At 37.8% G+C, this 14,671-nt stretch overlaps 3 protein-coding genes across 3 annotated transcripts; 2 read left to right on the plus strand and 1 right to left on the minus strand.

Annotated features, from left to right (window-relative positions):
• The first annotated feature begins 1,226 nt into the window (after positions 1-1,226).
• LOC121994653 (auxin-responsive protein IAA3-like) lies at positions 1,227-1,709 on the plus strand. The gene is made up of 2 exons (XM_042548612.1): positions 1,227-1,426; positions 1,490-1,709. The coding sequence occupies exons 1-2, from the start codon at positions 1,227-1,229 to the stop codon at positions 1,707-1,709; spliced, it is 420 nt and encodes a 139-aa protein (XP_042404546.1).
• A 2,733-nt stretch (positions 1,710-4,442) lies between these two features.
• Positions 4,443-10,346, plus strand: LOC121995961 (NADH dehydrogenase [ubiquinone] flavoprotein 2, mitochondrial-like). Its single transcript, XM_042549744.1, has 10 exons — positions 4,443-4,598; positions 4,670-4,723; positions 4,844-4,909; positions 5,818-5,934; positions 8,494-8,571; positions 8,698-8,803; positions 8,884-8,930; positions 9,056-9,133; positions 9,769-9,834; positions 9,903-10,346. The coding sequence occupies exons 1-10, from the start codon at positions 4,533-4,535 to the stop codon at positions 10,008-10,010; spliced, it is 786 nt and encodes a 261-aa protein (XP_042405678.1). The 5' UTR covers positions 4,443-4,532; the 3' UTR covers positions 10,011-10,346.
• A 239-nt stretch (positions 10,347-10,585) lies between these two features.
• LOC121995962 (sec-independent protein translocase protein TATA, chloroplastic-like) lies at positions 10,586-13,254 on the minus strand. Its single transcript, XM_042549746.1, has 2 exons — positions 12,862-13,254; positions 10,586-10,814 (listed from the first exon to the last, which is right to left on the minus strand). The coding sequence occupies exons 1-2, from the start codon at positions 13,198-13,200 to the stop codon at positions 10,692-10,694; spliced, it is 462 nt and encodes a 153-aa protein (XP_042405680.1). The 5' UTR covers positions 13,201-13,254; the 3' UTR covers positions 10,586-10,691.
• Positions 13,255-14,671: the final 1,417 nt, after the last annotated feature.

Genomic DNA, 14,671 nt, shown 5'->3' on the forward strand with positions numbered 1-14,671 from the left:
GAGCGGTTCGCTCACTAGAAAAATCTGGAAGCACTCGTAGTAGTGGGCCTAATAGCCAACCTCTATAGCTACGAGTGGGCCTAATAGCCAACCTCTATAGCTTTTCCTCCATTGTAGAGTTGTATATGCTTGCTAATTGTGTAATCTAACTGTGCACTGTCTTGCAGAGTTCATCACAAGGTATATTTGTATAAATAGATAAGGGTTGATTTTTGATAAAATCGGTAGGAAACCCCTCTTATATAGTTACCTGTTCAATTTTTTAATTTATCTTTTGATAGATAGATAGTTGTGAGGCTAACCGTTTGGAGGTGTTGAGGTAAATGCATGACTTTTGACAAAAATATGTACCATGCCAAGGGTAGCTTGCACTGCCCCTTGTTTGTTCTCACTTGCTTGTGTCGGTTCCTTTTTAACTTTTGTGGAAATGATCCAAGTGTGCTTGGTTTTGATGTGCTTGATACTTTGCCACACTAGAAAAACATATGAGAGGCCAAAAAACAGTACAAAGTTTTCCAAACATTAAAAGGACTTCAAAATCTCACAGTGCCTCTATGAACTGGAAATCCCAATGCTGTAGGTGCTGAACCATTCTGAATTCTAGTGTCTCCATCATGTGCCCTGCCCTACCCTACCCTGTTCGAAACCCCTTAAGAATTTCATAGATTCTCATGTCAACCAAAGATGTTTCCTCTTACTCAATAAGCCACCACACTGATGGGAATCCAACTAGCAAATGGGGCCTCATTTCTACTACCTAACCTCCTAATTATATCACCACCTTTGACACAAGTAGACATCATCCTTAAACATCATCGAGATTCTCCAAAACCATGTTACGAAAACTTTCGACTAAACTTAGTTTAATTCAATTCGACATTTCTAAAGCCTGAGCAATTATTATTGTGTTAGGCCAGCAGACCAGACCCTAACATCTCATGTGCTACTTTATGCATTAATCAATACATGAATCAATGAACTGGGTTGGCTTCCTCAGCCACATGCCTATGTCTCTGGCCAAACACATGGGCTGCCATCGGTCGACTGAAGATGGAATCTCAATCACTTGATCTCGATCGGATGGTAGGGTACTCGATCAGCATAGCGGCCATCGATGTCATTCATCCACCATACAAGCCTAATTGTTATTGACCCCATCTACTTGACATTGAACATTAAGTGCTATATATATATAGCCAAAGAGAGGTAGAACAATTGCAATTGCCATGGAGTGTGCCTTGAATGACTACAACCTTCGAGATACTGAGCTAAGGCTTGGGTTGCCCGGCACCGGTGATATATCAGAGAAATCGAGTGCCACAAGGAGTAGTAAACGAGCCAAATGTGAAAATGAAAGTCTTGCGAAGAACAAATCCTTTGAAGAGGTCTCCAATAGCGAAAGTAGTCAAGAAACACCAAGAGCAAAGTAAGTGTCAACAAAGCTTAGTGATTTGAAAATGACTTACTTATACTTGAGTAATCATGATAGGGCACAAGTAATTGGATGGCCACCGATACAAGCTTATCGTAGAAACAACTCGGGCTCGTTTCAACTAAAGGAGGACGGGCAAACGATGGGCTTGTACGTGAAAGTAAGCATGGATGGGGTTCCTTACTTGAGAAAGATAGATCTCAAAATGTACAAGAGTTACAAGGAACTCAAAGAGGCCTTGAACAATATGTTCAAATATTTTTCTTTAGGTGAGTAATACACATAATTAATTATACATCTAATTTATTTGACATCAAGAATGAAAATGCAATCCACAAGAAGTATTCAATACTTAATGATTGAAATCTTTATGTTTCTTAGGAGAGGTAACAAAGAAAGAAAGAGAAAATGAGTACACCATTACTTACGAAGATAAAGATAGAGACTTGATGTTAGTTGGTGATGTTCCATGGGAGTAAGTATTTTTTTTCCTTTTTTTGCGATATTTTTTTTTAATAAATACACTTTGTTAATATTATGATTTGGTGCTTGTAGGATGTTTGTCTCTTCTTGCACGAGGCTAAGGATAATGAAAGAATGTGAAGCGAGAAGATTGCAATCGAAGGATTGAATGTATTTGACGAAGTTTTCAAAAGAAGGAATGGAGATTAATTTATTAATTAAGTTGTGTTCATCCAAAAGAGAAATTGTTTTTTCTTTTCTTTTCTTTTTTATTTTATTTTTTGCTTGGAGTTCAATTTCCAAGTTCAACAGCTTGCAAACTTGAAATTTGTATTAGTTATGTTTAAAAATATTATTTACGTTTTAAACATGAATGACTGTAATTATGAAGTAGAGAAGAAAGAAACTATTTAATTAAACATTTTTTTGTAACCACAAACAATAACAAAAAACACATTTTAATAATTGAAGAAATATTAGTTTTGAAAAAATATATATTTGCTTATATATATTTATGCATCAACTATAATTAATAGTGTGGCATAGTGCATTTTGGCCCAACCCAAGTCTGCACCAACTAGTTATGCTTCACTAACACAATCGTGGTTTCCCCCTACGAATTCATTAACACAATTAATAACTATATGAGTGATTGTGTCAATTTTCAATAGATATAAAATGGCCCATCGGATGTCTAACCTTAGGGTTGTAAATGATCAAACGTTTGTAAATAAATTTGATGTTCGATTTGGTAAAAGTTTATTTGTATTCGTTCAATATACATAAGATTAATTAAATAAACAAACTTAAACAGCTCGTTAAGCTAAACAAACAAGTTTGAACACATATGTGTTCAGCTCGTTAACGTTCGTGAACAACGTTCGTGAACAATATTCATTGATCCTGTCCGAATCGCTGAATCAATGGACGCTAGGCACGTGGCTCTCTCCTTGTTGATGCCGTGGATCTCCGGCCGGTCATACGGCGCTCCGACGAACCTGCAAAGAAGTCGGGCCGGGAAGGAGTTCCCGGCGACGACCCTCCGACGCTCAAGTCAGGCAAGCAGACAACAAAGCAGTGGCTCCAAAAATCATAGAATGCGTACCTCCGGCGAAGTATAAGGCTCCTATATAGAGCTGTGAAGGTGCCCACGCACGCCTACCGAGGCAAATACGTGTCCTTAGCCCATACCTCGGTATGTGCTTGTCAGATAAGCTTACCTGACATCATACTGTTATAATCCGAGTACGTCTATGATGTGACAAGGGAACCCTGTCATAAGATCCTGTGTATGGTTCGCTTGTTGGCCATATCCGCTGTCAGAGGATGTTTCCTAGTCATGTTCTCTTCTTACTCCATGTCGAGTGTCCGGCCGGTCGGCAATCCCCTTGCATCCGGCCGATCACACGTGCTGGTCCACTTAGGATATTCCCGGCAGTGTGCTCTGTGGAGACTGTTCGCAGCATTGCTATCTTATGCCTTTGGCCGAGTGGGCCACCCGCTCGGTCGTACAATCCCGTTCAACGAGCGTCGGAACCCTGACTCCTCGTCGGGTGCCTTGGACTCCGATGGAATCCCGTTCGGCCGACCGGTCTCCCCTTCTCCGATCGGTCGTTCGGCCCTTTGACTTCCACGTGGCGTTGACTTCCCAGAAAGGGGGTCCCCCGTTCTTACCACCGGATCATTCATGAACCATATTCATTAATAAAACTCTTCTAAATAAATAATAAAATAAATATATAAATAAATTTAAATTATCAAACTCAATAACCAATCAAACAATTAAAAGTTTCAAACAATCAAACAAGCTTAAATTGAGAGCTTGATAATATCTAAACGAATCAAGTTTGAACCAAGCTTAAGCCAAGCTTGAACCAAGTTTAAGCCAAGCTTGAACCAAGTTTAAGCCAAGCTTGAATTGAGAGCTTAATAATATTTAAACGAACCAAGCTCAAGCCAAGTTTCAAACAAGCTCAAGCTCATAAAAAATAAATCAAGTCAAGGTTGAACACTCATTTCAAAAGTTTAGTTCATTTTAAGTTCAGTTCGACTCGACTTGATTATCTTATCAAATAAGCTTGAAATACCTAAACCTTGACTCGGCTCCACTTATTTATAACCCTACCTCACCTTTGTTATACAAAGATCGTTATGCTAAGATAAAGTATTCTCATGATTTACTAACATATATCTAATCGTATAAAATTTACTCTAACTAATAAATTTAAATAGATCTTACTTGTTTTGTACTCATCACCTATGTAATACTACTCTATTTTAGGTACGAGTGAGTAAAAATTTAATTAAATTAAATTAACTCACCAAACCAACTAAATTTAAAAGTTAGAATTTTAAAATAATCGAATAGAAAATTAAAATCAGATATAAATATATAAAAATTGAAAATTTGGACGCTGAAAATTAAATTAATTGATATTTTATTAATTTTTATTAAAAAGCTCATTGGATTAGTTAAAAAAATTAATTGGTTTAACTTTAGTTAAATCAGTTTAATCGATTCGATCTGAACCGATGATTTACTAGACTGCGTCGACAATAATAACATAGGACGCGAGCCCTCTTTTTCTAGCTCTGATTTGTGGCATCGCTGCGAACCCTTCTGCGCCGATCGCCCGTCATGTTCTCGCGTCTGGCGGCCAAGCGCCTCTTGGAGATTCGCCGGGTGCTGCGTCCGTCGCTGCCGGTAGGGTTTGCCTTCTTCGATTTTGTCTCGTGAGCTCTTTGTGGATCCCTAATGTCTTGGATTTCTTCCAGCTTTCTTCGCCCGCTTCTACTGCCGCAAGATCCTTCTCCACAGCCCTGAACTATGTGAGTCTTTAGAAATCGCGGGATCTATTACATAGATATGCGATCTCTTTTTTTTTTTTTGCTAGGTTCTCGGATTAGGCTTGGAACTGCTAAAGATTCGATTTTGCATTTTGTTTTCAGCACATTGATTCGCCGGATAACAAGCCCGACGCACCATGGGAATTTACTGCCGCGAATATGGAGAGGGTATGACATTTGAATCCAATTGTTGTTTGCGTCTTGTGAAACGCTGTGAATAATGCCGAATCTGATGCGAGCGTGATTAAGATGCTGTTCTGATTATTTTCAATTTTCTCTTGTTCAGTGTTGTTTTGAATATTTTTGTTGTGATCTGGATTTGTTGGTTAATCTCTTTTTCCTTCTTTTAATTTCCTAGCATTTCTCTAGATTGTGAATCATTTAGTCTTCTGGAGCAGGATGAAATAAAAGTAGCATTGTTTTTGTAGGAACTTCCTCTTTAGCCAGCATCGATCTTATTACTTCTCAAACTTCAGATTCTATCAGGAAATGCTAATCTTACAGATATTTGTTCTTCTCTTTATGCATAGTTCACCTGTTTGATGACAGTCGTTTTTGTATACTGATCTTCATACTTGGACCTGTTGAGCTCTTGTCTGCTTTGTAAGTGAATCACACCATTGTGACCTTCTCAAAAGATAGGGATCTATCTCTGCCCTACAATGTCTCAACCCTTTGACAATGCGTGTCTAAATTCTCCCTCATCATTCAGCTTTTTATGTTGTAATTTCTTCATAGAAATTTTGTGGATGATTTTTTATTCTGAGTTGCTTTGGGAATTCTGTTTAACCGTCAATGCCTAGTGGATAATACACTCGGGAAGAATTCCATTATTGTTACATCATAATCACAAGATTGGCAAATGCTCACAGAAGCTTCTGTAACTATGCATATTGATCCTTTGCTCTTATATATGGCATCTTGAGCAGACAAATTTGAACCCGATGTACATAAATGTTGTTAGCATACAGACTGTACAATCACTGTTTTTTAAAATCCAGCATTATTTGTTTATTCTGACAGATGGATACTATTTTTCTTTGTTTTAATATGCTTCTTATTTTGTGCATCTCTAGGTCAAGGAGATAATGTCCCATTATCCTTCAAATTACAAGCAATCTGCTGTTATTCCTTTATTGGATCTTGCACAGCAACAACATGGTGGATGGCTACCCGTTTCTGCAATGAATGCTGTATGTTAGCTTCTACTCAGTTTTACTCTGTTTAAGGAGTTATTTATCTACAATTGTTGTTCATTCACAAGCTTTAACCTAATGATGGCATGCTGACTAATGGACAAGTGGTCTATCACAGAAAGAATATGACCCATACAACTATAAATATGAAATTGAAGACTGTAAATTCAGATAACTGAACTTGAAATTCTTCTTTTAAGGACATTAAGTCTTAACCTCTTCCCGATGATAGCAATTAGGTACATATAACTGGTTGGGTCTTACTGTCAAAGTTCCTTTCTTGCTACTGTTTTTTCTTTTATTTTTAGTATGGTTGTGTTTCCACAACAACTGAATTGATTGAGTGATATCAAGAATTTGAACCCAGATGTTGACCACTAATGCAAAGCTTGCTTTGTAATTTAAGACTCTTAGCTTATTAATTCTCCATCTCTAAATTCCTGAATTTTCCTATTGTGTTCAGTCATTATTTTTTTTGTTTGGAAGAGTCATCATTATCTTGCTCTGGTTGCAGGAATAAAATAGCTTTCTCTTGTTATTGTTTGTTTATTGTCTTTTGTCTACTCATTTTCATCTACATGACTGATTGTTGACATTTTTTTATGAATACATACACACAGACACACATATACATATGCATACACACACACACACACACACACACCTTCCCTTCAGTTTATGAAGCACAATGGTCAGCTGTTTTCTCTATTGTTACAGGACTATGTTTTCACTTATCTTAAAAGATCAAATTAGAGTTTCTGTGCCTTACAAGTTACATTGGTGTTTGTCCGCAATTTACATTGACTGATTGTTGCCATTTTTTATGATTGTGAATGTGTGTGTGTGAGCACGCACGCGAGTATGTAAGTATGCATGCATGTGTGTATACATCAATGGTTGGGTTTTTTTGCTTGCCTTATTGTTACAGGTCTATATCTTTCATTTCTCTTAAAAGACCAAGTTCGAGTTTCTCTGCCTTATAATTTACATTGGTGTGTGTATATAACTGCTTGACACCACTTTTTTTTCTCGTGCCCCCTATTGTTATAGAACTTCATATGTCATCTCTTACACTTTAGCAGCAAATTAAGAATTAACTTTGGGGAAGGGGCTGTACTAGTGCTCCTTACCTATATTGTAAAAATGGATTTGAGTAGGTTGTGCATTGGAGAAAAAATATGATCATATTCTTACCAGACACCTTATTTGAATCTCAAAGTACTTCGAAGCCTTAAAGCGCTTTGGCAAAGCTCTCCCAAACTCACCTGTATATTGGTTCCTAAAGTAGTCTTATACTTGTGAAGTTCTGATTGATGGTTTTATGGTCCTACAAGTAACCAGTTGCTTTTTTATTTTTCATCTTTTTGGAGATTGTGGACTAAAGAAAGGGAGTCTGGGCGCAACGGTAAAGTTGTTGTCATGTGATCAAAAGGTCACGGGTTTGAATCCTGGAAACAACCTCTTGTAAAAAGCAGGATAAGGCTGCGTACAATGGATCCTTCCCCGGGACCCCGCATGGCGGGAGCTTCGTACACCGGGCTACCCTTTTTTGGAGATTGAGGACTAAGCTTTGGGAAATAAAGGGTGACACCGATTTTTTGCTCGTCAAGATTGACAAAGGAAAAGAGTAAATTTTAGGCATAACTGCAAAAGATTTATTAGAATTGTTGAATCATGTGGCAAAAGGCGATTCGCTCGCCCCCAGCGCCCCCGCCAACCCATCCCTAGGCCAACACGAAGGAAGTAAATCACGGGTGGCTACTAGCCATTAGTGCAAATGGCTAAGACATGGGGGAGGTTATGCTCGGTCACGCCGAGTTTCGACCCCAAGACCTCATGTGGCAACACCCCATGTCTTAACCATCGCACCGCGCCACCGCCCCGAGGGGACAGAATTGTTGAATCAAGAACTACATCTATGGGTGGGCATGGCTCGGTTTATCTGATTGGAGAGAAAAATTATAATCAAATTGAAATATTTCATATTGAAACAAAAATAAAAAATTTACTTTGGTTCAGTTTAAAACTGTAAAATGGAAAATAATACTGATAAAAAAAAATCAAAAATGAGTTTTCAAGCAATATTTTTATATTGAGAATAACAATAAAAATTGTAGTTTAAGGTTTAAGTTAATTAGTGAAGATAACAATCAAAAAAATCATAGCAATTAACATATTAACCTATATATATCCACACATGATACATGCGTATATCATAAATATTATGTTAATCTGGAAGGATTGACCAAACAGAATGAATGCTGTGCAAGAACCTAAGATTTAAATTTCCTACTAAGATGGATTGCCTTATCTTGGAGGATATGTATGCTTGTAATGATTATTTGGATAACCTTTGTACAATGATTATTTTAACAACTTGAGAAAATGATTACTAATATTTTAATTTTGATCAAAGGTGGTCAATTACAGGTTCTTCAAATTATTATTTGCTTGTATGGTTTATCCATTTATTGCCAACGGTTGAATATTATTATTATTATTATTCACAAGTATCACGCCATTTTTTTCATCTACTTCCAACTTTTTCTATTTTAGGTGGCAAAGGTTATAGAAGTTGCTCCCATACGTGTCTATGAAGTTGCTACATTCTATTCAATGTTTAATCGGACAAAGGTATGATGACCCTACTTGTTTCGTCAAATGTTTTATCCTATGAAGTTGCTATCAATTTCATCATCTATTTCTGTGTACATCTGTGCCCTTGTTTCTTCTGGCAACTATTTAACTACCGGTGTTCAGGTTGGTAAGTATCACCTCTTGGTTTGTGGAACAACACCTTGTATGATACGGGGATCTCGAGAAATTGAAGAGGCTTTGCTAAAGCACTTGGGGGTAAAACGCAATGGTGAGTATTTAAAGACCATTTCCATCACTCTAAAGAATTAGTGTTCATGGTTTTGAACAAGATATAATTCATATTCACAGAAGTAACAAAGGATGGAATGTTTTCAGTTGGTGAAATGGAGTGTATGGTTAGTGTTACCAAATGCTATTGTATTTAATTTCTTCTGGCAATTGAAGTATTGACTGAGGTGCTATATTTGATAGTTTTCAGATTTAATATTCCATTGCTAATGGCATTTGTCCACCACAACAGGGTTGTTGTGTCAATGCACCTATGATCACCGTAGCTGACTACAGCAATGGCTCGGAGGGATACACATATAACTACTATGTCAGTTTTCTCTATTCTCCTAAGATATAATTTACGACAATGTTCAAATTTTATTCACTGATGAATGGGGCTATATATCACTTCTTTTCTTTGGCTTCATTTTTTTTTTACTTCATCTACTATGTCAGTTTTCTCTATTCTCCTAAGATATAATTTAGGACAATGTTCAAATTTTATTCACTGATGAATGGGGCTATATATCACTTCTTTTCGTTGGCTTCATTTTTTTTACTTCATCTGTAGCCCACTACATTATAGATGCATTTCATTGCAATTTTGAGTTAGATCAACTTGATTAAATTACAATTTTTCTAAAAAGTTGATTGATAAAGTTGCCATATATTACTGATCCAAAATATTAAAAAACATGCAAAATGCCAACATTCCCCAGATCTGTCAATTCTTTTTTATCTTCTTTATGGAACTCTTTTCTTCAATCAAGATCTTTACATCCAAGACTAGAATCTCAATGTTGTTACTTTGTGTAAAACATAAGTGATGAGTTAGTGTCTCAATCAAGATTTGAGGTCAATTGTAAGACATCTATCTTGATTGCAATATGTTATTGTAGGATGATTTGGTGATTTGCATTGGGTGAATCGTCGATAAATTTTAATTCTGTAATTTTACTCCAGGAGGATGTTACACCGAAACGAGTTGTTGAGATCGTTGAGATGTTGAGAAGAGGTGAAAAACCTCCGGTAAGTGCTCAGCGACAGTTAATTTTCGCTCACTGCCTTCCTTGATTGTGCATTATGATTTTGTGCAGGTCGGAACTCAAAATCCCAACCGTATAAGGAGCGGACCAGAAGGAGGAAACCTTACCTTACTTGGGGAATGCAAGCCACCTCCATGCAGGGATCTAGATGCCTGCTGAATTCAGTTGCAGCTTTATCATGAACTTTTTTGAAGCATCAAAGTCTGATAACTTGGCCTTGAGATCGAAGTCTTTGCCATGAGCAATAATTATACTCCAATAAACTACTTCAACTGGCTTAAAATGAATATTGTTCCACTGTTTATTCTTCGTGTCATTTTTTCAGGCCCATGGTCATTGTTGTCACAATTGAAATGGCCCTCCTAGAATGAAGCAACCATGGCTTCTCTTTCTTGTGTTGGAGTAAACTTTTACTTTCATGTTTGGTTCTCCATGTTGGGGATGACAATTCAACCTATCTTAATGGAGATATGCACAATGAGTTGTGAAGTTTCATGGCGAAGATAGAACTATACCTGAGAAAATATCCCAATTTTATTTGGCTTGTGACCTGAGTGAGATCAAGTGTCTATTTGGTTCACATAAAATGTTAAGGTGAAATAGTTTTAATAAAATTTGTTATAGAACAAAGAACATTGTGCGTTAAAGGCACAGGTGGAAAAGGGGGGGGTGCCTCTAGAGGAAGGGCGGAGGACTTGCTCTTATTCTCTGTTTATTAGTCAAGTACTAAAGAATTAAAAAGAAAAATTAGAAAAATATAGATATATATTTTCCATGACATAGCTCGAGTCTCATTTCTATTGCAATATAAAACATCAAAACCGAAATAAGTAACAACAATCATCGACCGTCTTTTGAGCCCGATGTCTCGAGTTCTTTTCTCTCATCTTCGTCATTTGCAGATTTCGAGCTTTCAGAATCTTCAGGATCCTTCTTCAATTCAGTTTCAAATTCTTTTGCAGCCTGAACAATTGAAGACAAGGGAGAGGTAGCAGTTAGATTGAAGATATGAAAACTTCTGCCTTTGATAAAATCTTAGGTACCTAAATCCCCAAAACATATGATTACAAGAAGCACAAGAGTGACCTGATGTGTTTTTTAAGCTACATATAATGAATCAAAGTAAGTCAAGATAGTCCTTTTTTATTTAGCTATATATATTGAGTTTGCAAGACAGGTTTTAATCCGGGGTAACAGATTATAGAAGGGTTGCGTTTGACTTGAAAAGAACAGTGTAAGATTGGGCATGATCCTGAGCCCAACCTAGGGTTGTCCACTCTGCTGACCAACCTACCGACCGACCAGCCAACTGGCTATCTCTTCCATTGCTTCTTTGAAGTGATTCCTTTGTGTGCATGTGTGTTAATAATCCTATTTGACATAGAACTTGCATGCTTTCTATGATGTGTTATGCTCATTGACCTAATCCTAAAAGCAACCAAGATGTCTACCATGCACGGTGTGATTTATGTGTTCAGCTCTAATCATTGTTCCATTTGCCTCATAGCCTCTGCTAAATGTGCATAAAAGAAAGCTTCCTCTATGTTGAGATAAAACTTGCTTACCTGTCTAATTATCTAAGGAGGCGCCAATGTATGATCACCAATGCTTCTTTTTATCAATAATACCATCATTTTTTTCCTCCCACCCCTAGTCATTTGACGATCGGCTATAAGATGATTCCTGATTTACCTTCCTTCACATAACCTGGGACGGACTGTGAGGAGCATCTAGGGTGAGCGTAATCACCTTTTGCTATAACAATAACATCATTTTTTGGCAATCGGATCAGACGAAATTTCAACTGGATATTAATGTAAAAAAAATTCAGTTCCCTTGACATGCTCAAACAGAAAAAATCACACTCCCAGAAAGCTACCTAGTTCACTCACCTGGACAATAGATTGATCAACATGCAAGACTGACAAGGACGATAAACTAGATTGTGAATAAAATGCTGAAGGGAAAAAGAAATTGCTACCAAGAGAGATGAAGTGAATCAGTACCATAAGTTAGGCATGGCTAATGAGATCAAGGATCTTGTCAAAACTCATTGAATCAGAATTAGACAGTATCTGCATTTCGGTTATAGGGACACACATCTCCCCCACCAATCTGGGAAGATTAGGCTAGGCCCGACACAGAACAAGTAGTCCCCTTCTAAGTAAGGTCTTGGGTTAAAGCAAGGACCTAAGGGAGATGAATTCACAACTTCTAAGAGAGATGAACTTTAGAGAAGTCAAAAGCAAGTAACTTCATAATTTTAACCTGCACCACCTAGGGCAGGATGCATGGCCACTTGGCCAGGCCCAAATGGTAACCTTAAGAAACAACAATAAGGTTGGCCAGTGTTGAAATACAAAGAACACAAGTAGCAATCAGCACTGAATAAATACTGGAACACTTGGTTCCCAGAAAAAGTTTTCAATACCTAATACTCCATGAAATGACTCTCCTTTAGTTTTGATGTGCCGGTTAGACGAGGGCAGAAAGTGATCAAAGGGACAAACTGGTTCAAACAATGTGCAACTCCTTGGTCGTTGGAGGCAAGAAGGAATCAGATCACAAAGCTAAGCAGGAAAAGTGTGGCTGCCATGTGCGTGGGATGCCTCAAATGGATCAAGAATACACATTCTCAATAACAATGAGGTATCTTTTGGAGGAATTAACTCAATTCTGCATAAAACTGCAAATTTAAGTGCTCTGGTGGAGCAATTTCAAGGTGGAACTGTGAGGGTGAGAGCATGGGATGTTGGCCAAAGTGGATGCCTCAACGATGACTCTTCGCTAAGCCAAGACTACCAATGAATCTAGAAGGAAGAGAAAGGTAAATTTATGTGCCACGGAGAGATCCCTTCTTGAACATGTGTGGTGGGTCGGACAAGATCTAGATTGGTGAAAGATTGCAACAAATAGGCTAATCAAACAATTAAATCTACATCAACATGAAATCTGATGAAGGTAAAACACTCAAAATTTTAGGGAACCAGTAACAAATCGCACGGCGGACCTGTTGGAAGCTCTTAACGGTCTTGCCGATGCTCCGCCCGATATCGGGGAGCTTCTTCGGGCCAAAGACGAGCGCGGCGACCCCCGCGATGACGACGAGCTCAGGAACCCCGAGGCCGAACAGGCATCGGCAGCCTAGGGCGCCGCCCCCTGCCTGACGGCGGCGTAGGGTGCGGGGACGAAGGGCGACGGCGAGGGAGGCCCTGCCCCGGCCGCCTGAGAAGAAGAGGGAGCTGGAGGCGGCAAGGTAGGAGGGCGTAGCAGAGAGCCGAAGAGAGGGCGGAGGAGCTGTTAAGGAGGCGCACGAAGGGTAAGAGAAGAAAGCCATGGCCGTCGTCATCTCCTGTCCTGCACGCTTCGCTAGACCACACAATTCCAAGACGATGGAATTATTTATTTTACTATTTTTTCACGAATTTTCAATGATAATTCAATTTTAATATATATATATATATATAATTATAATGGCTTTTTAATCTGGGAGCTGCTTGTGATTTTTTTTAAGGGGACGTTTGATTTAGGGGAATAGGAGTGGAGAATGGGAATGAGAATCATTGATTGTCATTGTTAATGTTTGGATTATAGGAATAGGAATGCAAATAAGGGAATGAATCCTTGAAATTAGGTAATAACTCATTCTCATGTACCTCCCCTTCAATGAGTCATTACCCTATTTTCATCAATCAAAATATTCCCTTATTCCAAAAATATCATTGACCTAAAACTAAAATTTTCTCCCTTAATATAAAATGTCAAAATATATTTATTTATTTATTCTTTAATATCACTTCTTTCTCCTTGTTCTCTCTCATCATATTTTCTCTCTCATCATTTTATCACACACTTTCTCTCTCCTAAATCTCTCTTGTCACACTCCCTCCTTTTTTTCCTCAACACACTTTCTCTCTCATCATACTTTCTCTCTCTTCAATCTCTCCCATCACACTCACTGTTCTCTTTTTTTCTCATCACACTTTCTCTCTCATCATACTTTCTCTCTCACCATACTTTCTCTCTCCTCAATCTCTCTCATCACACACTCTCTCCTCATTTTTCTCATTACATTTTCTCTCTCTTCATCCTCTCCCATCATACTTTCTCTCACATCATATTTTCTTTCTCATCATGCTCTCTCCTATCACACTCTTTTTTTTCATTTTCTCTCAGCACACTTTCTCTGTCTTCATTCTTTCTCATCACACTTTCTCTCTCATGAGACTTTCTCTCTCATCATTCTCTTTCATCATATTTTTCTCTCACATCTAATTTTTTCTCTTATTTTCTTTTAAGGGTAAAAAAGGAAATTTTGATTTATTCTGATAGAAAATATGCAACTAACCAAACATTGCTTTTAAGAGTGATATTCATGCTCAGACTCATTCTCATTCTCATTCATAATACAATGATTCTCATTCCGATTCCTATTCCTAGGAACGAACCAAACGCCCCCTAAGTTCTTGCTGCAAATAAACTATTTATCTGCACAACGATCGACGACAGCGTATATATCTGGAACAGCCAAAACTCTGTTTTTATATTATTATTTCTCCCTCATCTGCATATAATACCTTTTATCTCCTACAATACGAGGTGAAATATCTCTATTTCACTTTTCCTATGTGTTTGTGTTCCTGTGTAACTCATCCCATTTGTCATATACTTGTTTAGGATGTTATGATTTACCTCTCTCATGATGATCTTAAGTCGGGTGCGGTGGGAATGCCGAGGGCGAACGATTTCACCTTTTACCACATGTGTTTCATTCACTATAAGATGAACCATATTAAATCATAGATTTTTGAGATGTAATA

Source organism: Zingiber officinale, chromosome 6A (assembly GCF_018446385.1).
Source record: "Zingiber officinale cultivar Zhangliang chromosome 6A, Zo_v1.1, whole genome shotgun sequence".
Lineage (NCBI taxonomy): Eukaryota > Viridiplantae > Streptophyta > Magnoliopsida > Zingiberales > Zingiberaceae > Zingiber > Zingiber officinale.